The sequence below is a fragment of the Meriones unguiculatus genome, chromosome 20, assembly GCF_030254825.1.
Source record: "Meriones unguiculatus strain TT.TT164.6M chromosome 20, Bangor_MerUng_6.1, whole genome shotgun sequence".
Lineage (NCBI taxonomy): Eukaryota > Metazoa > Chordata > Mammalia > Rodentia > Muridae > Meriones > Meriones unguiculatus.
The window spans coordinates 37,780,319-37,803,817 of NC_083367.1; the positions used below are offsets into that span (position 1 = coordinate 37,780,319).

General features: G+C 38.3%; 1 protein-coding gene across 1 annotated transcript in view; it reads right to left on the bottom strand.

Moving 5' to 3' along the window:
* Slc35f1 (solute carrier family 35 member F1) overlaps nucleotides 1–23,499 on the bottom strand; it is a 408,594-nt gene that overhangs the window by 84,570 nt on the left and 300,525 nt on the right. The window contains exon 3 of the mRNA XM_060373138.1: nucleotides 4,486–4,613. Within this exon, the coding sequence (XP_060229121.1) occupies nucleotides 4,486–4,613 (128 nt within the window). The remainder of the gene's footprint in view (nucleotides 1–4,485; nucleotides 4,614–23,499) is intronic.

The window sequence follows — 23,499 nt, forward strand, 5'->3', positions numbered from 1 at the left end:
GAAATTTTTATGTGGGGTACCTGCATTAGAAGACATCTTATTCTTATATTTTATTTGAACTGAAAGAGACTAGAAAAAAAAAGACTTTGTTTCTAACTGAAGAAGGCAAAGAAAAGTGGAACTCAGAAAATTACTGTTTATAGAATGGCTACTTATACTAAACAATGTCATGTTTGTGGAAAACAGTGCCAGTGATTTTTATTTCCATGATTAAAAGAAAAATAGTTATCATTGAAAATAGATGAAAGAATTTAAAAATGGAATTTGTAATAAAGTTTATAAGGCCTATTTAATAAAGCCTATTTCATGCATGTACATTGTTAGTGTAAGTAGGATGTAACTAAAGGATTTTCCATTTTAAAGCCACAATATTCACTGTTAAAGGAGAGAGGAGTGCTTAATTATTCTCCAGTTAGAGCTTGCAACTGTCTTATGTGTTTTCTTAGTTTGGTGATATTTAAAAAAAAATTCAAAGCAAATGTAAATGGGAGATCTTATAACCATATTAAATGCATATATTTCTAAAGGCTAATTTATGCATGATTTATAAATTATTCTAACAAGCTACAGTTCCTGTATGGAAGATGTCTAAAATTCTTACCAAGAACATAGGATGTGAGCATGTCCAAATATATTTCAACCAAAGAAATATTGTATACTGTGCATGGGGCATTAGAAATTATTTTTCTGTAGAATAAATGGTAAGAAAGAAAATGTGCAAGTAGGAAATTCAATGTCCAGAGGCATAAGCTCTTACAACTGGATAAAAGAAGGTTCCCAGAAGGGCAAGGATGTCATAGATATAGTTTTATAAAGGACAGCACTAGAGAAGGGATACAGGAGCTCTGGGTCTTCTCCATCTGGACATTAGCTTCCAATAACAGTCCAAAAGACACAGAATTGTAAAGGGTAAGTTAAGAGGGTTTGCTCAGCTCTTCTCTCCTGGCTCATTTCTTGCTTCAGTGTGCCTCTTCATTGGGGTTCATCTCACAAATGCTCTCAGAATGCAAGCTGTGTGTAGAAACGGGCTGGGGCAGGGGTCGGATACTTCTGACAATATAAAGCTTGCTCTGCAACCACAAAGACCTGAAACTGACCTCCAAAATCCATGCAAAGACAGTGCTGAGCAGGGTGGCATGAGTTTGTCATCCAAGTGCTGGAGAGCCAGAGATAGGGAGATCCCTTGGGCTTGCAGTCAGTTAGCATAGCCTGCCAGGCAAGTTCAGGTCAATGAGAGACCTGGTTTCAAAATAAAGGCAGGTGGTGTCTGAGGAATGACTCCCAAGGTGATTATCAGCTCTCCACATTACGCGTGTGTACCTGCATTTACACAAACATGCACACACGCACGTGTTCATGTAAAAGTATAAGTACTAACTACATGTGGACATGGTGCTGGGAAAATGTTAGCTTATTTTAAGCTATTTACTATTGTTGGCATATTTGTATCTTCCGAAACTCAGATGAATGTTTAATCACTGTTGCAAGAGTGTGTAAAGACCAAGAGTCATTAAGAGGTAAGTAGGTCGGCGGTGTTCTCCTGAGATCAGAGGAGTTATCCAGTGGGGTGTGACCACACCTGTTACTCTTGTCCAGCCCCTAGTACAGTGATCGAATCGGTTTCTACCCATTATCAATTATCACTTTCCATTATTCCATCGTAGTAACAAAAGTAGACCGATATATCATCTTTGAAATTCATGTGGAAATTAGGATTACGACTAAACAGCAAAGTGAAACAAAGTTTATGTCACTTCTCAGTCAATCTGTATTGTACATATTTACTCAGCTATTTGTGTATTTGTTTATTCACTTATATCATTATAGCTCTAAGACAAATTAAAAGGATGACGGGTATCAAATTTCAGCTAATATTCATTGGTGAGCAATATTTTTTTCTTGTAACTTTAGGATAGATGTGAAATCAATAATATCTCTGCACAAAGAAAAAATGAGGGTGAAACAAATACAATAAAACTGATTTGAGTGTCAGGAAAATGAGTATCCAACAACTACAAAAACTATATTAAATTTGTATTTGTGCATATTCATCCATAAGTGCATGTGTGTGAGGGAATGGGGATAAAAAGATACATAAACACAGTAGCCATCTTCATACATAACGTATTCTGAGAATTTTATTTTTATCCCTTCAGGAAAAAAAAAACATATCCCTTCAGATTTAATAGTTAGTGCATTAAAAAAAGCTAAAAAGTAAAGATTGTTAAGCAGCTTGCTTACTTAATCAAAGTCTATTAACATTCTAAAAAAAAGTTAAGTTGTGATGAAATCAGATTTATTTTTATACTTATTAGTAATTCTCCTGCTGACACAAGATTAGTTGGCAGCATTCAAATTCATGAATTAATTTTTGCATTGTAAATGATTATTTTGGTATATTTAGAACAAAGAGGAAAAAGCCATCCAATTACACCTGATTTAGGAAAAGTTAATGACATATGAATGAAGTTCAATTTAATTTTTAAATGTTCTACTTCAAGACGCAACTATATTACTCTGGGGAATATTCCCAAAGGACACTACATCCTGTCACAAGGACACTTGCTCAACTATGTTCATTGTACCTTTATTCATAATAGCCAGAAAATGGTGAACAACCTAAGATGCCCCTCAACAGAAGAATGGATAAAGAAAATGTGGTGATTGACACAATGGGGTATTATTCAGCTGTTAAAAAATATGACATAATGAAATTTGCAGGCAAAAGGATGGAACTAGAGGAAAAAAAAAACATCATAAATGGAGATAACCCACACCCAGAAAGACAAATATGGTATGTACTCATAAGTAGATATTAGCTATTAAGAAAATGATAATCAAGCTACAATCCACAGACACAGAGAGGCTAGGTAAAGATGACGGCTCTAACAGGGACACATGGTCCTCCCTGGGAGGGGGAAGTAGAATTGATTTTGAGGGTGAACTAGGGGCAGGTGGGAATGAGAACAGAAGGAATTGGGTGTGGGAGGTGGGCGTGGTGGATGGAGAGAGTACAGGGAGAGACAGTAGAACTGGGGGCATTTGGGGACAATGTGGAAACTTAGTGCAGTGGAAACTTCCTTAGGTCTGTGAGGGTGACTGTGGTGAAAACTCCTAGCTCCTAGTCATGGAGGATGTGGCTTCAGAACTGGCCATTCGTAAGCACACAAGGCTTCAAGTCATGGAACTGGGTTTCATTCAGTTAAGTTCTTGGCTGAGGAGGTCCCACGGAGATCCCTAAAAAATCCAGGATAATGCTAGGACAGAAGGTTACTCTCTGAAGACTGATAGGAGGCTTGATGGCCAAGAACAACATCTATACAGCACACTGATTATAGAGAGTTGAGCTGGTCCTGGCTAGGCGCCTTCGCCCCATGTTCTAGGGTTGAACCAAACACACCTAGGAAGAAATCAATGAGATGATTCCTAATGACATTGTGCTATACTCATAGACTAGTACTGTGTCTGGTCATCATCAGAAGAGCTTTCCTCTTGTAGGGGATGGGAGTAGGTGCAGAGACCCACAGCCAGACATTATGCAGAGAGAAAGAGACAGAGAGAGTCTCCACCAGATCCCTTCTTCATTCAGAGCTCAGGGAACCCCATGGAAGAGGGGGAGGAAAGACTGTAGAAGTCAGAGGGGTTGAGGACACCAGGAGAACGTGGTCCACTGAATCAATCAAGCAGAGCTTGCATGGGTTCACTAAGTCTGAAAAGACAAGCACAGAGCCTGCAAGGGTCTGTACAAGGCTCTCTCTGTTTATGTTATGGCTTATGTTATGTTATATGTTAGCTTGGTATTTTTGTGGGACTTTTAACAGTAAAAGCAAGTGTTATCGTTGACTCTTTTGTCTGATCTTGAGACTCTCCTCCTCCTACAAGGTTGCCTTATCCAACCTTGATATGAAAGCTTTTGCTTTGTCTTATTGTATTTCATTTTGTCCTGCTTGTCTGTGTCTCTTCTCTGAAGAGAAGGAGTGGATCTGGAGTGGAGGAGAGGTTGTGGGGAGAGCTAGGAGGAGTGATTAGATAAGAAACATGAACTCAGTGGCTGGCTCTTTGATCACCTCCCCCTGAGGGGGCAGCAGCCTTTCCAGGCCAGAGGAGGACAATGCAGCCAGTCCTCATGAGATCTGATAGGCTAGGGTCAGATGGAAGGGGAGGGGGACATCCCCTATCAGTGGACTTGGAAAGGCGCATGGGAGGAGATGAGGGAGGGCGGGATTGGGAGGGGATGGGGGATGGGGCTACAGCTAGGATACAAAATGAATAAACTGTAATTAATATTAAAAATAAAAATTCAATAAAAAAGAAACAGTGGATGGATGTACTGTATGAAAGAAGAATCAATTTTCATCTTAAAAAAAACCCCTTAAATTTTAAAAAAAAAAAAGAAAAGAGAAACACATCATATAGTATACAGACTTCCAAGAAATTAAACTCAAAGTGGGCTGTATCTGGAAAGTTGAGAAGACCCATCATTACCTGGACACTTGTCAGAGTCGTGTACTGGTAAGCCTTGACCACCAGGTAATTAGCTTCCAAGTCTATAAGTCCGAGGATCATATACTTCCACCATCTTCGTCGTAAAATTGCCAGGAGGTTTTCTTCTCCTGTGTTACAAAGTTAAGAAAAGAAAATAGTTTAAGTTCTTGGCATATTACTATATTACAGATTTAGAATTCTAAAATATTATAACATTATGTACCTACAAATATATATATTTTAACCACAACTTAATATTTTAGTGGATTAATCTATCAAAGATTCATATGCTTTACTTACAAAATTGTCTTCATGGTTACTTTTGGTTCTCCAAATTAGTCTCCACACGAGAGAAAGATTGAATGGGTCACTGCTAGCCATGAAATATTTTTTAATGGATATGTGAAAGCATAATTGTGTCATGAGAAAAGTAAGAGGAAAATTGTACAAGAAAGTTTGTATTGTGCAAAAACTCAAACTATGCTAAATTTCAAGACTGTGCTAAAACAAATACAGACCAAGTTTTTTAAAAGCAGCCAATTAGAAACAGTTTTATGTGTGACAGTGGGTCTGCAGTAAGACTTCAAGATGACATCCAGAGGATTCTGTTGCTTGATCATCCATGTTTAATCTAGACATGTGTGAGTGATGTGTAGAGAGAGCTTTAGGATGGAAAAGACCCCCACCTGACCCTTGTCCCAGTGTCTGCCAAGAATTAATTTCATCACCTTGTTTACATTCGTAGCACTTGAGCAGACTTTAGGTGCCTTCACTCTTATTTTTATATCTATTCATGGCTGAAATAAACCTTATTTGCCAAATAGCCCAATCATGATTATACACTCTTGTGTCCAGCTCATAAGTTTTCACAGACAATTGAATATATAGACACTCTGAGTGAATAGTGACGGTGTATATGACTTATTACACATAACAAATCATCTAAAAATATAGATGTTTAAAACAAGAAACACTTATTGGATTGTGGTTTCAAGGGGATAAGGATCTGGGTGCAGCATAGCTGAATGCTTATGATTCAAGACTTCGGTCAGTTCCAGGCAAGCTGCCAGCCAGGGCTGTGCTCTTATCTAATGAGCTAATGGACTAATAAGGAGAGGTATGAACAAGCTCCCTCCTTTGGCTGCTGGGAACTTCACCAAAGGGACTTCTCAGGGTGTTGTCTCAAAGCCACACTGGTGAGCTTGCCTCAGGTAACAGAGAAGAAGATTGGACATCATATAGCTTCACCCACAAAGTGACATTTCTACCCTATTCAACTCTCTAGAAAAGTGAAGTCCATTTCACCTAAGGAGGGTGAACTTTCTATATGAAGACCAGGAACCAAGGGCATTGGAGACTCTTTTAGAGGCTGCCTTCTGATGACATAATCTCCTACTGATTCCTAAGGGCCTGAACCATACCCTCAGCTGTCTCCCTTTGGGCTACATTTGGAGATTTAAAGACCTCATTTTTTATGAGTGGCTTTTCTAAATTCATAGACTCATGAGCACTAAACTTTCAGGTTACCAGGGACTGCAAGAGTATAGGTTATAGCTGGTTGACAACAAAGAAAGGTACTTTGATCTTTGCCACATGTCTTGCAGCTGACGCTCTTATCATGCTGAAGGTCTTTCTGTCTTAATGGAAGATTTATTTTAACATATTGGCTCCTATTCATTCCTCAAACAAATTTTTTAGGCCTACCTCTGTTCCTAACTGTGCAATGTATAGTTGCTTCTGTACAGTTGTTTCAGGGGATTGAGACTTCTTAAAAATTGCTTCTTCATTGTATTGAGGGTGGTAGCATTAGTGTTTCATTCATACATGTATCTATAGCACTTAAAATTCTGATATATAGTGAAGGTCAGTTAAATGTTTTGAAATGACTGAATCAAAGAACTGAGAGAATGTGAAGTGTTGGCTATCTGAAGATGTCAAGAGGCGGCTGTGAAATGTGAATTGCTCTCCTGGTTTTGCAAGTCAATCTATGGCCAGAGGCTGTGATCTCAGGGTTGGTACTCATAGCAAGTGATTTGCTCAATGCCTTTGTACAGCACTTTAAGCTTCTTGTCTACATGGTGTAAAAATCCACACGTGTCAAGATTTATTTTGTAATCAGTTACTCTTAAAATAACTGACTAGGTCTATCATATGTGGAATTTGTTAAAAAATTCCAATGCCTCTGCATTTTTCATTGGTATTATTCAAGAAAGGAGTGCTCACTGGACTGAAATTAAAATTATAGTTTATTAATAGATAATGGTCATTCTTAGAGTGACTTGAACTAAGAATGTCAAAAAAGATATGGCCAAAACATGGAGAAGATTCTTTGGTTTGAACATTTGGTTCCAAATACATTTCCAGTTGTCTGAGTCTTTCTAGGTGCTTCTGCTTCTTCTTGGGTACCTGTGGTAGTTTGAGTAAGATTGGTCTCCATAGGTTCATATATTTGCATGCCAGCTGATGAGATGTCAGGAACATATTAGGAGATGTGGCCTTGTTGGAGGATATGTGTCACTAGGGTGGTCTTTGAGGTTTCAAAATAGTTTTCTCTCTCTCTCTCTCTCTCTCTCTCTCTCTCTCTCTCTCTCTCTCTCTGCCTAGTACCTGTGCATCACGGTGCAAAGCTCTCAGCTACTTCTTTAGGACCACATTGCCTGAATGCTGCCACCCTCTTTGCCATGATAATAATGGACTAAACTTCGGTTTTTATTCTTGGCTGTCAATGTTGGCATTAACTAAAACCCAAATGACTGGAAACTCCTGTGATGGAATTTTTTCATAATTAAATTATTTGAAGTAGAAATACACACATCTAATCTGGATATTTGATGTGGGAAATAAACCTTTAATCCAAATGTTCTGAGGTAGGAAGGTCCACCTTTAATCTGGACCACAGCTTCTGCTGGCAGCTTGTATGAAGGTCATGTTAGGGGGAAGCTCACTCTCTTTACCTATTTGCTCTCACTCTCACTGGCAAGTCCTTTCCCTCACTGGCATTAGAACCTACTTCTTCAGAATTCCAACATGTTCTAAAGACCAGCTGAGACAACCATACTTGTGGACTGAACAACTACTGGATACCTGGACCTTCCATTCAGAACCAGCCATTGTTAGATTAGCTGCACCACAGCCTATAAGTCATTCTAATAAATCCCCCTTTATATATGGACAGATGCATTACATAAGTTCTGTTACTCTAGAGAACCTTAACAAATACACACTCTGAAACTGTAAGCAAGTCTCCAAATCAATACTTTCTTTTATAAGAGTCGCCTTATAAACAGTTGTCATAGTGTTTCTTCAAAGCAACAGAACATTGACTAAGTACTCTCCCTCCAGTCTTCAAATGAACCAGCACACACTTCTACCAGGAAGGCTGACACTCTTTCTGCTACCTGTTGGGTTGAGACTCTCAGAAATATGTTCTGTTAAGAACTGTGCTCAAGCCACACACAGAACTTATCTTTTCTTATCTCTATTACACATTAGGTTAGTCACAATTTGAACAAATTGGCATTATCTCAGTCTTTACCTCCAGGACCCAACAGTCCATAACAAATATTCAATAAATAAAATTTACATTTAGTAAACCTCAGAAAGGTTAAATAACACTAAAATTGAAGAGGTTAAAATAAATCTGCTACAAACATTCTTGTTCCTCCCATTGAAATCATCTTCTAGTTAAAATTATGACACTAACAAAATTAATTTGGTGAGTATTTGACAGATAATACACTGAATAGAAGTCATGAAATTGTTAATGGCATATTTAACCTCAGAGCATCAAGCCTAAAGTCACAGGTCATTTTCCCTGCTATTTCACAGGATGAACAATTGCCAAATTCAGAGCCTACACGCCCCATTTCTACACCCATTACTGGAAAACCAGGTTACTGTGATGTTACTTGTCCCACTAACCAAGAAAATATCCAGGAGTCATTCACTATTTGGCTCAGATGAATGGTGTGTTGCCTCACTAGTCTGCTGATAATAGCTTCAAAAACATACACATCACGTAAAAGCTTTCACAATGTTTCATTTGGTAGCTCTGTAAACACTCAACAGACTTGATTAGCAGAATAATTCAGGGTGGAAGGAGACTGTTATTTTTGACTGAGAAAAAAAAAGTAATCCTTAAAAGGAGCACTTGAAGATTTATCTACCTGACTCACACTGCTGTAAAACAGGCCATTAAAACTTTAAAGCAATGGAAATATATTTATGGAGTACCTGTGCTAAAGGTCCCTCTAAACTTCCTGACAGAGGGCCATCCATGGAAATATAACATCCTTATCATTGATAAATGAGTGCTTTGAAATCTTCTCTGGATTTTATTTTTATTAACTGTAAGAGTCATAAAACCTATGAGCAATGAACAAAATCTTTGGAATAACAGTTTGGTATTTTAATGTATTCTATTTGTTATTATTCTATTATCAGTATGATTGAATACAAATAAAAATATTGGTTAAGAATGAATTAATGCACTTTTTACCTTGATTTGGCAAATGCTACTGTTTTATGGTGTTTGTTTCAGATCTTTTTTGAGAAAGTGTTATAGGTGAAATTGAAGCCCACTCTCTACCCCTGACACATTCTATTTCAGATCAGCAATTGCATGAGACTTTCTTGAAAAATTGCCAGGATTTGGAATGTTTTAGGAAGATTCCCCATACCAAACTATTCAACTATTGTCAGACAAGAGAGTAATTTTATAAAAACTACAGTCTTCCAATATTTTTGATTAGTGTAAATTTAGGAAATAAGAGGAAATAGCTTGGCACTGTGTTCCTAAGCCTTTTCGTTAGCTCTTCTCTCCCCCCACGAATGAAATATTATCCACTCTTATGTAAAATCTTGAATTCAGATGAGATACATTCCAACATAAGAAACCCCAAGTAACACACACTCACACACACAGACACACACACCTCACTCCTTGTGAAACAATGAAAATGTGGAATTTATTTCTGTCTAGAAAAAGTACAAAAACTCTGTGGTTTATCTGTCAAGTTGCTTTCATCATGAAGATACTCCTTCTAATATGGAATACAGATCTTTAATAGTAGGTTTTCTTGGGGTGAGTTGGGGGTAAATGCTTTGATTTAAAATTATCCAGAGCAATCATAATGAAACTCAGTATTAATATAAATCTGTCAATTTTCCTGGGGTGAACCTGCTGAGAGGAAAATGTATTTGTCCTTTTTAATGACAAGATATTTTCTTTTCCTCATCCTATTTTGTGAAATGTGCCCCTATTTGCCTTCTGGAACTATCCCATAATTGGCCCTGATGTCTCACGACATTAGGCAGATGAGTCTGTCAGGTTTGTGAATTTTGTTTTGAACAAAGAGCTATGTAGTAGTTAATGACATACGATGTAAGGGGAAGAGGCCAAAGCAGGCTTGCCTCTGGATGTCTGCCACTTGCTTCAAAAGACAACATGACAGGAGGTGCCAGCCTGAACTCTCGAGGGCTGACCTTGAGCTCTGCCACTAGAGCGTCTGTCATGGTGGACACATAGGTTAGCCCCAACTCGGGAAATTAACAGGACAAAGTATCGATGGGCCAGATGCCTGGTAAGGCAGGAAGCTGGCTGGCTTGCTTTCCCTACCCACCTCCCATCCGCCATCTCAGATAGCTTCCAAGGCCACTTCTGTTAACTGTCATTTGTTTTCCACTGAGCACAGTTGTCAGGCACTGTGGCAGCAGCACCATTTGTTCTTTCTCTTACTTGCCTGTTGCTTTAAAGCTTGGGTTAAAAGCATGGAGTCAGGGACCTCTGTGAAAACAGTGGCTACCACTTACCAGACAGTGTCACCTTGGAAAACTGTGCTCATTTATAAAATGAAGCAGATAACATTTACTTGAAAATGTTTCTATAAGGCTTAATTGTGTGTGTGTGGGGGAGTGCATATAAAGTGTCTAGTTTCCAGTAAATACTGGGTAAACAATGGCTTTGTTATTAACAGTCCTGTGAGGAAGTTATTTTCAGACCAGAAAACTGGAATTACAAGAAGTTAGATAGTTTTTTTCAAGGTTTGTTCTGATTATTTAGTCATGAACATTTACTTCTCTAAGATTGGTACGTTTTGTCTACATGAAAGATTTAACAAAACAAGTCAGAAATGCTTCATATTTTTTCCTGAAGTGAAGTTTTAAAAAATAAGCATTTTGTGAGCAATGCAATACTACCTCTTTCTCTCACGTGTATATATATTGAAAATATTGAAGAATGTATTTATAGAATTAAATTTTTTATTATATCAACCTACTGGCAGTTAAGTACCATAACATCGAGATTATCATCTTCAACTATATTTTTACACTAAAAGAAACAGCAACCTTTGAAGAAATGGCTTGTTACAGATATGGGCAAGGAAATGCTTAGCCTAGAAGATCTTGTTACACAGAAGAGGAAGGTAGCATTCTGAGACTACAGCATTTTATGAAGAGGATTCAAGGGCCAACTTGAAGAGCCTCTCCTCTAGAAATAACCAGGTTGGCAAAAATGCATGAAATTTGATAAATCCATGAGTTTTTGATGAACTGCAAAACTGATAGGAACCACCACCACCACCATCCAAAAGATACTCAAAACACAATCAAAAACTAAGAACTGGTTGCTACTGGAAGACACTGGTTAAACCAAGTCATGATTTTGAAAGTTCGTAGAGAAAGAATTAAGTCCTTTCCCTCCTTCCTCCCATGATTCTGTCTGAGTGCCACCTCCAAGTAACCATTAGACAAGAGACTGTCCTTAGGATAATAGTCTACCTAAAAAGTAAGTAAGAAAAGCAATGACTAGAACATCATAGCTTAATACCTCCTTATGAGTGAGCGGAACTAAGTCTTGACACTAGCAGCATCGAGAAAGAAACATCAGGCATTGTGTTTCCTGTTTCTTGACAAGAACAAAACAACACCTACATGCTGCTCTCTGCACTTCTATGCCTGAACTTAAATATCACTTTGGAAGACGTGAGTTGGAGGAATATGTTAAAGCATACTAAGAGGATTCAATCAGCAAAACCTAGATTGGTGCTTGCTCTGTTAAAGGATATTAACTGAGAGATGGTTAGAAATTCAGAATCTTGCCCCCGCCCAAACGGGGCGTCTTTGAGTCTTTGATCAAACCCCCAAGACTATTTGAAAGGAATTGGTCATCTTAGACAAGAGTTTCTCAGCAAAAACTTTGCACTAACATAAAAGAGAAATCTTTAGGTGGAAAGAACATAGGAAAACATCACTGCCTCAGATGTGTGGCCCTTGTTGGCATTCCAACCTGAATAAGCCAAAACACATCTATATTTGTGAGGCAAAAGAAAACTTGAGGCCTCACGGGCGATCTGGAAGCTACTGTTTCTTTTCAGTGTGATCATGACATTACTGTAATGTTGTTCTTAAGTTACTGTCTTTTAGAAATACACACTGAAATAGCCACAGAGGAAAGGCATGCAGCCTGAGGCTAAGCTCACAGGAAAAGGGAGTGGCAAGAGGAAGGGTGAGATTAGCTTGGCCGTCAGTTGAATTTGTTGCCATTGAAATGTTGCTGGTGCTGTTCAATATAATATTCTGTCTCCTTTTCTATTGTTGTAAATAAGAATGTTGTAAAAATAGAAGACTGCCTTTGTAAGGAGAGGGTCTTGCCAAAAGCAGAGCACTGACTGGGACATAGGAATATCAACATTGTCTTTACCTTTCTGTTTGTGGATCTCACTCTTCCTTACTGTGGCTTTGAATTATAGGCGGTATTATAAGTTTTTAACAGCTAGGAAATACAGGGCTTTGAATTGCAACCTGTCCATGCCCTTGTTTTAGTCTTGGAGGTCAGGATGAATATTTGACAACTCTTCTGGCACAGGCCTTGACAAGCTCTTAATAGCTAAGAACCTCTTGTTCATTCCCTGCCTCTTGTTTTGCTTTTGTTGTGTGTGGGAGGGTACCATGCCCTTGTGCAAAGAAAAATAGTGTTTTGTCCTTGTAGCTTCCTTTACAGGAAGTACCTGTGTACATATGGGCCACAAAGTTGTTGTAGGGAGTTCTTAGTGAAGTGCAGTTTCTATAGAAGTTACCAGAGATTTGGGACTATTGCCCTTTCAGCAGTTGGCTCTGCCATCTTGAAGCAGGATGCTGGAAAATTAGAAGCAGCTGAAAAAGGTGGTATTACATTTGGTGATAAAAGATTAATAGTTCAAAATGCAAGTGTCTATAATGATAGAGAAAATGTAATCAAGAAATAAGCCAGAATCCCAAGAAAAGCCTCCTCACCCTGCGGTAAACACATTGGGAACATAGACATCCCAGGAGGCTGACAGGACAATGATGTTGCAAGATATAGAAAAGCAGGCACAAATGAAGCATTTAACAATGACAACATATTTTGGAACAAGAACCAAAAAAAAAAAAAAAAGTAAGACAATTTAAACTTGTTTATAATATTAAAGACCCTGTTGTTTGCAAAGTTATATAACTCTTTGCATACTTTGTGATATTATATTTTTGTCATATTTGCCCCAATTTTATTTAATCTGCTTCTTAAATTTGGGTGCTTTTAAAACCCCTAATTTCTGGGCTTCATCTCAGACAGGTCTGGGCTGGGACTCAAGAATCTGGAGTGTTTTTGAAAGCCTCTTGGAGATTATGATGTTGCTTGTATTTGATTACATTTTGGCAGTGTGGTCTAAACTAATAAATAATCTGGACATGTTTCTATCTCTGAAGTTTGCTGATTGTGGGATCCTAACTGAAGGTTACTAACAAGGTAGCTTTTAGTACAGAAATCTGTGTGGCTCCTTGTTCTAAGGTGGTTGGAACCCCATGATGTACAGGGGGCTGAGACTATCCACAAAAGCATCATGAGGACCTTCCCCCCAATCCCTCCACTCTTGGAGAGGTTTCCTCACTTCGAGCCATAGTAAGCTTTTCTATAGATTCTTATAGTCTTCATGTATTGGTCTATTGATTTGAAAACCAAATCTTACCCTTTCTTATATTTTAAAAATGTTTCCGTGTGTTACATCTGTAATGAATAGTAGTAAAAGTAAATAGGGAAAAGTACCTGTTTTATAATCCCTTCCTGATACACCCTTGTACAAATACATCATTTTCTGCTTAACAAATGTTTAGTAATTCTATTTCAATTTTTAAAATACATACCATACAGACAAATCTCATAGAAGCTAATATCTATATATCTGTTAACATCTATTATATTTTTACATCTATCAGTTGTGGCACATTTTATCTTTCTCCAGTCTACTCACTTATTTATTATTGTCACCATGACAATGATTTGGCATGTGTGTATTGCCAGTATCTATCTGGTAAAACTTGATAATAAGCCATGTTAAAATTCAGAGAAGAGCATACCTTCCTACAAGTCCCTCTTACAATATAAGATTTTTAAATCCTAAAATAAAACATAACAAAATCGCTAACAATCCTTACCAATTGTCATTCTTAAAAATGTGAGGCTTTTTCCTCAGATATGTGTCCACTGATAAGATAAAAATCTCTAGAAATTGAAAGATAAATATCTCAGGAGATTAATAACTGGTACATTAAAAATGGCTTGTAAGTTCACAATATCCAGGGGCCGTTAACAATCCACCTCTATGGTTCCTAGACTTGGGTTAGCATGGATAATTACTGGTACGAGATGAACTTCTGGAAACCAAAATAGACTTGAATGTATTCTCAGTTGTCTCTGGTTATTCATCAGCTTTAAAAATGATGTTACCTTTGCCCATGTTTCCTTTGGATATATAGAAAGATTGGGAGCTTATACCTAGTGAAAAGAAATCTAAAAAGATTCCCAATTAGTAGTCAAGGCATGAAGAAAGGAAGACTCATGGGCTAAAATTGGGATTCTTAATATGCAGCCAGGAGGCAGTTCACATTATGGTCTCATTACATGAAATATCAAGACCCAGCTTGAAGGACATAGGCATGTGCATGTGCGCACATGTACACACACACACACACACACACACACACACACTTAGCAAATCCATGCAATTTTTAGATCTGACTTCAAGTGAAAAGACAAAGGTTTTGGTTTGGTTTGGTTTGGTTTGGTTTGGTTCAGGCTGGAGATATAGAGGGTGCTGCAAGGTGGTAGGATTCATCGATCTGAGAAATGACATCTAACTGTGCCATTGCTGACATCTTGGTAGTAAACTCGACCTGGATAGATTTCATAGCATAATGACACATGGACAACTTCATCCCGCTTGTCTCGTGCTCCATGCCTCCAAACACTTCACATGGTTCTTCCATTCTTCTTGCTTAACTATTTTCTGCAGAGAAAGTGTGACTTATCCATGGTCTAGTGTAACTGGGCCTAAATCTCCCGGAGCACCTTTTTCTTCAGAATAAAGTTTGGGCCATCTGTCCAGCCTGTGGCTCTGCCATCTGGACCATGCCATCTGCCCTTGAATCTCTAACCTAAGCAGAAAAAAAATTAGGATGCCCTATTGACATAGCTGTGATGCTTCAAGTATGTGGCAGGCATGGGCAAGTAAGCTGATAGATAAATAATACGTCAAGAAAGTTACATTTCCAGGAGAGGAAATTACTTTAACTGACCTTGTAGCATCCTATTAGAGTTTAAATTAAGGTTTCTGGAGATACGGCTGCTGTATTTTTAACACAGAGGTCAGAGGAAAAAGCAGCAGAGGGACACAGTGTCAGCACAGAGGGATTCAAAGGTTGAGTGTGGATGAGGCAATGGTGTTTTTCAAGAATATCATTTTCTCTGTAATAGAATACACATAATTTTAAAGTTAGCATTTATGCATTAAGTGTACACTTCAGTGACGTTATGTGTATTTGCCCTGCTGTGCGACTGCCACGACTATTGAGCTCCAGTACTTTTCAAATATTTTTTTGAAAACTTTGCCCCTCTTGAACAGCCCATTCCACCATCTTCAGCCATAAGACATTAAATAAAAGTAGAACCATAAGCTCTGACTATTCTAGCTGCCTAACATGAGTGGAAGCATACATTATCTATTCTCTTGTATCTGACTTATTTAATTTTTCATGATCTCCAGGTTCATTACGCTGTTCACGGTGTATCAGAATTTCATTCCTTTTTAAAGCTGATATTGGTTATATATGTATCCAGTGATAGACACTTGGGCTGTTTCCACCTTTGAGTATTATGAATAATGCTGCTTATTCAATTACCTGTTTGAAAGCCCATTTTCACTTTTTTTTAAGAAGATGTCTGTGGGGATAGAAACTGAGGTGACAGAGGGTAGAGAGATGGCACAGCCATTATTAAGAGTGCTCATTAGCCTCCCAGAAACTCTGAGTCAGTTTTCAACACCACATTTGGCATCTTACAATTGTCTATGACTCCAGCTGCAAGGAACCCTGGACACACATGGCACACACACATACACACACACGCACACAAATACATTTCTACAAAGAAATGAAACTGAGTTGAGGTAACAATCTTTTATAAATAGTCATGTGAAGAATGGTGGAAACTTTCCCCCAGTTGTTTTAAGCTCCTCTTTGTCTTCTTCCCATTGGCTCTTTCAAGTGGCTAGAACACTGGCTAATACAGGGAAAGTCTTCTTGAATCGCTTTGGAATCGAATTTGAAGCTGCTGTGTGAGAAAATGATTAGGCCCGAGAGTAGGTCTTAGATAGTCTTATGTTCGTATTTTATCAGAAACCTGGATATCTGTTATTTTGGGACTAACCTGAGGTTCTGCAGGATAGCCATGTGTAAGTACAGCCTGTAGCTCATAGCTATCATAGGTGCTGCTCTGTGTTCAAATTTCTTTGGACTCTTCAAATAGGATTGTAAGAATATAATTTACCTGTACTAAATATCTTCCTGGCAGCTAATAAATGCCATCATTTTTTATGATGCAAACCTTCTAAATAAACTATCATTAAATTCAATGACAACTTAGTTCAGGTATTTTCTGACAATCCTCACTTTTCAGACTTAAGCTAACTTAAAATTTCCTGTTGATCTCCCCTGTATTCCAGGAGGAGCAAAGAGGGAAGAAACTTACCTTCTTTGATCTCATTTAATGTTTCTTTTAAGAAACAGCAATAATAAAATAAGAATTCTAACGTCTGTGATGATCTAGAATAAAAACATTCATAGCAAGACCTCAAACTCTAAGGTTTCATACTCTAACCGTGTTCATACTCCTATGGGGAGGGGGGCTGTGGTATGAAATACACTTTTAAATTTGCCATCACCTGCCAAATGAATGTCACTTTTAAGTGACATCTAGATTCCTTTGCTGGGCGAGTGATGGAGCATAGCCTTGCTTTACATTCAGGCTATGCTATGTTCATATGGCGAAGATAATGAAACAGTGCCTCTGTCCCTGGTAGCTGCTAAGCATATTTAGAAGTCAGTGTCTGGAATCTTACGGTCATCAAATAGAAACTGGGAAACTAGAAACATGCCTATGAGGGCAAAGAGACCGCTCTCTGCTAACAGGAGTGTTAGCTGTTTATTCTAGCCGAGGAAACTCAAGATGACTCACCTCTTCTAGTCTTGTAGCATCTACATTTCAGTCATTTCCCCTCTCTGGGAGAAGCTTATTAGCAGGCTTCCTATTGTGACAGGAATTCACACTGAAACACTCATGACTTCTACCTTCCTGACTCACCATTGTCTTGTGCCTGTTGCCTAGCAACAAAACCATCTTATCTTTACGGGCATTTTTTTTTTTTTAATGTATAGCTTTAACCACTTCTTGCTCTTTGTTTTATTTTGAAAACTTTCAGAGATTCTTTTTCTCAAATGTATTCATATATATATGTAAATATATATGTATATATATTTGGTACAAGAAGGAAATACATGTGCCTTTTAGATCCTTTGTGCTTCATCTGTCTACCTCGATGCCTCACAGTCTGGCCAAACAAAGAAGCCCCTAAACAACCGGATGGCAAACAGCACTGTGGTTGACTGCATCTGCCTGGGACTTAAGGACTATTCCTGGAACTTTAGGACTTAGGGACTCATCTTCTATTAAGGATACTCATGACTGGACCAGGAGGCAGCACAGGATTCTTTTTCTCTCCTGATACTACGGAGAAGGTTCCTGAGGAAAGGTCTCAAGCTGTGTATTTTTGGTGAAAGATACGGAAGCAGTACCTGAGGTTTATCATGTTTTTTAAGAGATCAGAAATTAAAGAATAAAGTTCATGGATAAGATGGTCTAAATATGTCTCTGATTCCCTGTGCTTCAGCTCCCCTTTCTGTTTTAGCGTTCCTGCCCCGGACTCCCCACATTCGTTTGCTGTTTTTATCTTCTTGTAATTGTTTGGCTGTTTGGGATCCGGTTTCTTCGGAGAAGAGAGAACAAAGTGGAGAGTGTTGCTAGAGCAGTCAGAGGCCCTGTGCAAACAGATAATAAACTTACTACAATAGCCCTAGATAGTATACCCTGAGGGATGCCACAGAAAAGCCCTGGGCCATGTCTCTGCTTTCACCTCCAGAGGTAGTGAGCTGGGTCCGCTGTAGGGGCAAACCCGTGTGGATGTGCCAGAAGATGCAGGCTCATGCAGTGAATTCAATATTCAGTCCAGGGCTTCAGTTAATCAACACACGTCGACTAAGTTCCTATTAAAGGTGTGCGTCTTTCCGAGAAATCCCTTTGCAATAGCATTGAAATTCCTCTGGTTTGAGCTCAACCCCCATATTTTCCTCCCTTCCTTTTACTGATGAAGCTGGCTTTTCTCTTAAAAAACAAAAACTGTTCCTTCTTCTAAGACTGGCCTGCCCCTTTTCAGAGGCATGGTCCTCAGAGGCAGCACTGAGCCACCTTCTTCACTTTCCATCCCTGCTGTCTCCATCTGCCCTATTCCACATGTTCCGGCTACACTGGCGAACAGTTGCTAGAGATACCTTTAAGAGAGACGCTCCAGGGAATAGCGGTGAGCCTCTAGATCATGGGAAGCAAAATTACCCACCTCATCTCTGGGCTGTCTTTGAAGTGCTTCTGAAGGTACTCAGCTTCAGGCTTCTATGAGTACCGATTTTACTGTATGCCGTGTATGTCGGTAGCATTCTACACCAGGTGAAAAGTTTGCTTTGTCCTGTACCTTACTTTACGTAATGACCACAGTGTCCACTAAAACAAAGGACTGACATAAGAACTTTTTTAAAAAAGTACCTTCACAGTTTTATGTGTTCAGGGAGGAGGCCTACAATGAGTCACTTTTTAAAATGACTAATTCCCTCTTCAATTGACAATTACACTCTAATTTGACCTTTTGTAAGTGGTGATCTTCCCATTACGGTTTCAAAAAGTGAAGCCCACCTACATATAGTTTCATGGCAAGTGTAACAATTTCGTATCCTAAGCCTATTAAAATATTTTCACAACGAGACACCCTCAAACCCATGAATACTTTTCCTCTTAGGAACTTTCAAATTCTAAAATTACCGGATCCTTGAGAGTAGAACTGATCATGTTGTATCATTTTTGTTCCTTCCTCGAGGCACCAAATCCAATATCATCTACATAATACCAAGGGATGCATTCACTGAAGAATAAATGGGTAAATCAAGCATCTCACAGCATAGTTAGTAGTAGCAAACTTGAAAAGAAAGAATACTTCTATTTTGAAAAAGTGAGAAATACAGGGCATTACTGGCTCTGTCAACACTGCCTGCAGCAAACAGATCATTGGTCATTTAAACTTCTCAAAATCATTAAAGAAAGGTGTAAAATTGGAGAACTTTTACGTGAAATTCAGTTCTTCACTTTCCTTCACTCCCAGCATTTTTTTTCCATTCTCGTAAGTAATGAGGAGGAAATTGTGAATTGGCTCTCAAGCCATTTTTATCTTATACATATTTATACATGTGAGTACGGGTATGTACACATCCTAACAGTATGTTTTTGTAAGGATTTTTATAAAGTTTATAGTGTTGGCACCATGCTCCAGCTATACATCACTTTGTAAACTTAAGTTTTCTTTCACTTACCATTGTTTGTTATCCATGTTATATGCAAATAAATTTGGCTCATTTAAAAACATAAGCAGCACACCATTATACATTTTAGTTATCTATTCTTTCCATCGCCAAATTCACAGTTCATTTCCAATTCTCCTATCATAAACAACACTACAAAAAAATATGTCTTGGTGCTTGTATAAAACTTGCCAGTATACAAACTTATTGGCTTATAGAGTATTTACATTTTTCATTTTCCTATCTACAACCAAGTAACTCCTTAAAATGTCTGTACAAATTTACAGTTTAACAGCAGTAGAGAAATTTCCTCTTTCTCTATTCTTGCAAACACAAACTAAACACATTCTGTAAAGAGGGTAGTCTATTATCCATTTCATGTTTGATGACCAAGGCAATCAAATCCAACAATCCTTAAATAAATGCAAACACAGCTATTAATTAGAGCACACTGTCACTGTTGATTCTAGTTCTTTGATATGAATACTGAAGAATGGATTCTAATTGAGAGCTAAGGAAAAGATTTAGAGTTGAGAAATGATCACTTGAACACAACGGGAATGGATTGTTATTCATTGCTGAATTTAAAATAGTGGTCAGACACATTCCAACTTCCTTTAATTTGTTCTAACAGATTTATAGGTGCAATGGGATATTCCACTTCTATGCCGTGCTTTTCAATATTTTTGGTTTTAATTTTTTATAGGCAAAATCCAGGTTAGATATGAATTGCTTTCTAATAAGAATGGTATTCAAATATTAGGAGATTTCCCAAAATTAATTGGTATGTGTGAAAATTAGATACACTGTTGTTCTAAATGCTTTGGAACAAGGCTGGACACTATGATGATTTTGACGTAAAACTTTTCACAACTGAAATCAACAGACACCATCTTGTGGGTGCCAGACATGTCTGAAGGGTAAGAAAATCAAATATCCTGACTTAGGGAATATCTTTGTAGCAAAAATAGACCATCTTTAGCATTGGATGGTAGGACACAACCACAATCCAGCACTCAAGAGTCAGAAGCAGAAAGATGGAGAATTCAAATTCTGTCTGAGCAACATAGTGAGACCCCATCTATAAAAAACAGGGTAAATGTTTGGGGATAACTCAGTGGGTAAGGGGGCTTGCTGTCAAGCCTGACAAACTGAATTTTACTTCCAGAACCCACATGGTAGATGGCAAGAACCAGCTTCTGCAAGTTGTCCTCTGACTTCTCAATTGAGGAATACTGAATGGCAGGGAAACACTTAGAGAAATGCTCAATGTCCTTCGTCACCAGGGAAATGCAAATCAAAATGACCTTGAGATTTCACCTTATACCCATCAGAATGGCTAAGATTAAAAACTCAAGTGACCACACATGCTGGAAAGGACCTAGAATTACAGAAAAACAAGCAACATGAAACTATTAAATGCTGGAGTCTATATGATATATGTTCAATATACTTGTCAAAATTTCTCTTTCTGAAGAATATGCCTGTATGATTTTGGTTGCCCTTTAGTTGATCACATATCTTTTAAGAATTGGCATTCCATGATGACTTATGTCTGTCCCCTGTGCTCTACAGATTACACTTGCTCCACTAGAAAAATCATTTAGTGCTTAGTATGTTGTATATTCAGTTTACTTCAGTTATGATATAGTCATTTGATGAATTGATGGGTATACTATGAGAATTCTGAAAATGAATTCAACTTAGATCTTTCACACAAAGATTTTACATTCTTAGAAGAAATATATAAAGATGTGGATATATACATAATTGAACTACAGGACAGAAAGTAAGAAAGTCCAAGACACAACGGAAAAATCAGAATAAAGGGTTTATTTCTGACTAAAGTGGTGTATTTGTTTCCTTGAGACATCACAATCAAATATCATGGACTCTGTGTCTTTAACAAGATTAATGTATTTTCTCACTATTATGGAGGTTAAAAGCCCAAAATAGATGTTTAATAAGATCATGTTTTCTCTGGAACCTCTTGTCTTGTCTTGTAAATGGTCATCTTGTCCCTGTATGTTCCGCATGACATTAATTCTGTGTCTTCATCTCTTATTCAAAGGACACCAGTCACAGTAGATTAGGCTCCACTAATAGATTGCATTTTATTTTACCTATCTTCTAAAAGGCCTTATCTTCCAAAGCAGTTACCCCTGAAATACTGAGTGATGGACTTAAAAAATCTGAATTGGGTAGAGACATAATTTATCCCATAAGATGTTAGGCAGGAACTTGTGAAGGCCTTCCCTTAGGTTGGGCTTCACTCTAGTTCACGTACAGCAGTGGTTCTCAACCTTCCTAATGCTGGGACCCTTTTAACACAGTACTTCATGTTGTGGTGTTCACCAACCTCAAAGTTATTTTGTTGCCACTTCATAACTGTAATGTTGCTACTGTTATTAATCATAATGTAAATATCGGTGTTTTTAAGAGCCTTAGTTGACCCCTGTGAAAGGGACATTTGCCCCCACCAAGAGGGGTCATGACCCCACAGGTTGAGAACTGCTGATGCACAGCAAAATCAACATCTAACTTTACGTTGGCCTCAAGTGGCTGGTGTGGGTTTAACATATAATCTAACATGACAGCCTTCAGAGTAGACAAGACAAAGATGTGCTTTTCCATTAATGTTTAAACGTTGGAGAAGGAAGGCTGGGCATAGGGTAGATTTCTTTGAACTACAAGAAAAGAGACTTCTTTTTTTACAAATTTTATTTTTTTATATTAATTACAGGTTATTTACTTTGTATCCCAGCCTTAGCCCCCTCCTTCATTCCCTTCCAATCCCATCCTCCCTCCCTCATCTCCTCTCTACCTCTTTCCAAGTCCACTGCTAAGGGAGGTCTTCTTCCCCTTCCATCTGACCATAGCTTATCAGGTATCTTCAGGACTGGTTGCCATTTCCTCCTCTGTGGCCTAGCAAGACTGTTCCTCCCTCAGGGGGGCAGAGGGGGAGTAAAGGAGCCAGTCTTTGAGTTCATGTCAGAAATAGTTTCTGTTCCCCTTACTAGAAACACCCATTTGGTTACTGAGCTGCCATGGGCTACATCCAAGCAGGGGTTCTAGGTTATATTCATACATGGTCCTTGATTGGAGAAACAGTCTCATAGAGAACCCCATTCCCTGATATATTTTGTCCTTGTGGAGCTCCTGTCCTCTCCCAGTCATATTAACTCCTCCTTTTATCATATGATTCCCTGCACTCTGCCGAAGGTTTGGTTATGAGTCTCTGTATCTGCTTTGATTCACTGCTAGGTAGAGTCTTTCAGAGGCCCTCTGCAGTAGGCTCCTGTCCTGTTACTTGTTCTCTCCTATTTCCCATGTCCATCCCATTTGTCTTTCTAAGTGAGGATTGATCATCTTACTCCAGGTCCTCTTTCTTGTTTATCTTCTTTAGATGCACATATTTTAATATGTTTATTAGGTCTATATAAGTGAGTATATACTGTGAATGTCTTTCTGCTCCTGGGATACCTCACTCAGGATGATCTTTTCTAGATCATACCATTTGCCTGCAAATTTCATGATTTCCTTGTTTTTAATTGCTGAGTAGTATTCCATTGTGTAAAAGTACCACAATTTTTGTATCCATTCCTCCATTGATGGACATCTGGGTTGTTTCCAGTTCTGGCTATTATGAATAAAGCTACTACAAACATGGTTGAGCAAATGTCCTTATTGTGTACTTGAGCTTTTTTTTGGATATATGCCTAGGAGTGGTATAGCTGGATCTTGAGGAAGCACTATTCCTAGTTGTCTGAGAAAGTGCCAGATTGATTTCCAGAATGGTTGTACAAGTTTACATTCCCACCAGCAATGGAGGAGGGTTCCTCTTTCTCCACAACCTCTCCAGCATGTGTTGTCACTTGAGTTTTTAACCTTTGTCAAAGGTGAAATCTCAGGGTCTTTTTTATTTGCATCTCTCTGATGGTTAAGGATGTTGAGCATCTCTTTAAGTGTTTCTCTGCCATTCTATATTCCTCTACAGAGAATTCTCTGTTTAGCTCCATAATCCATTTTTTAATTGGATTG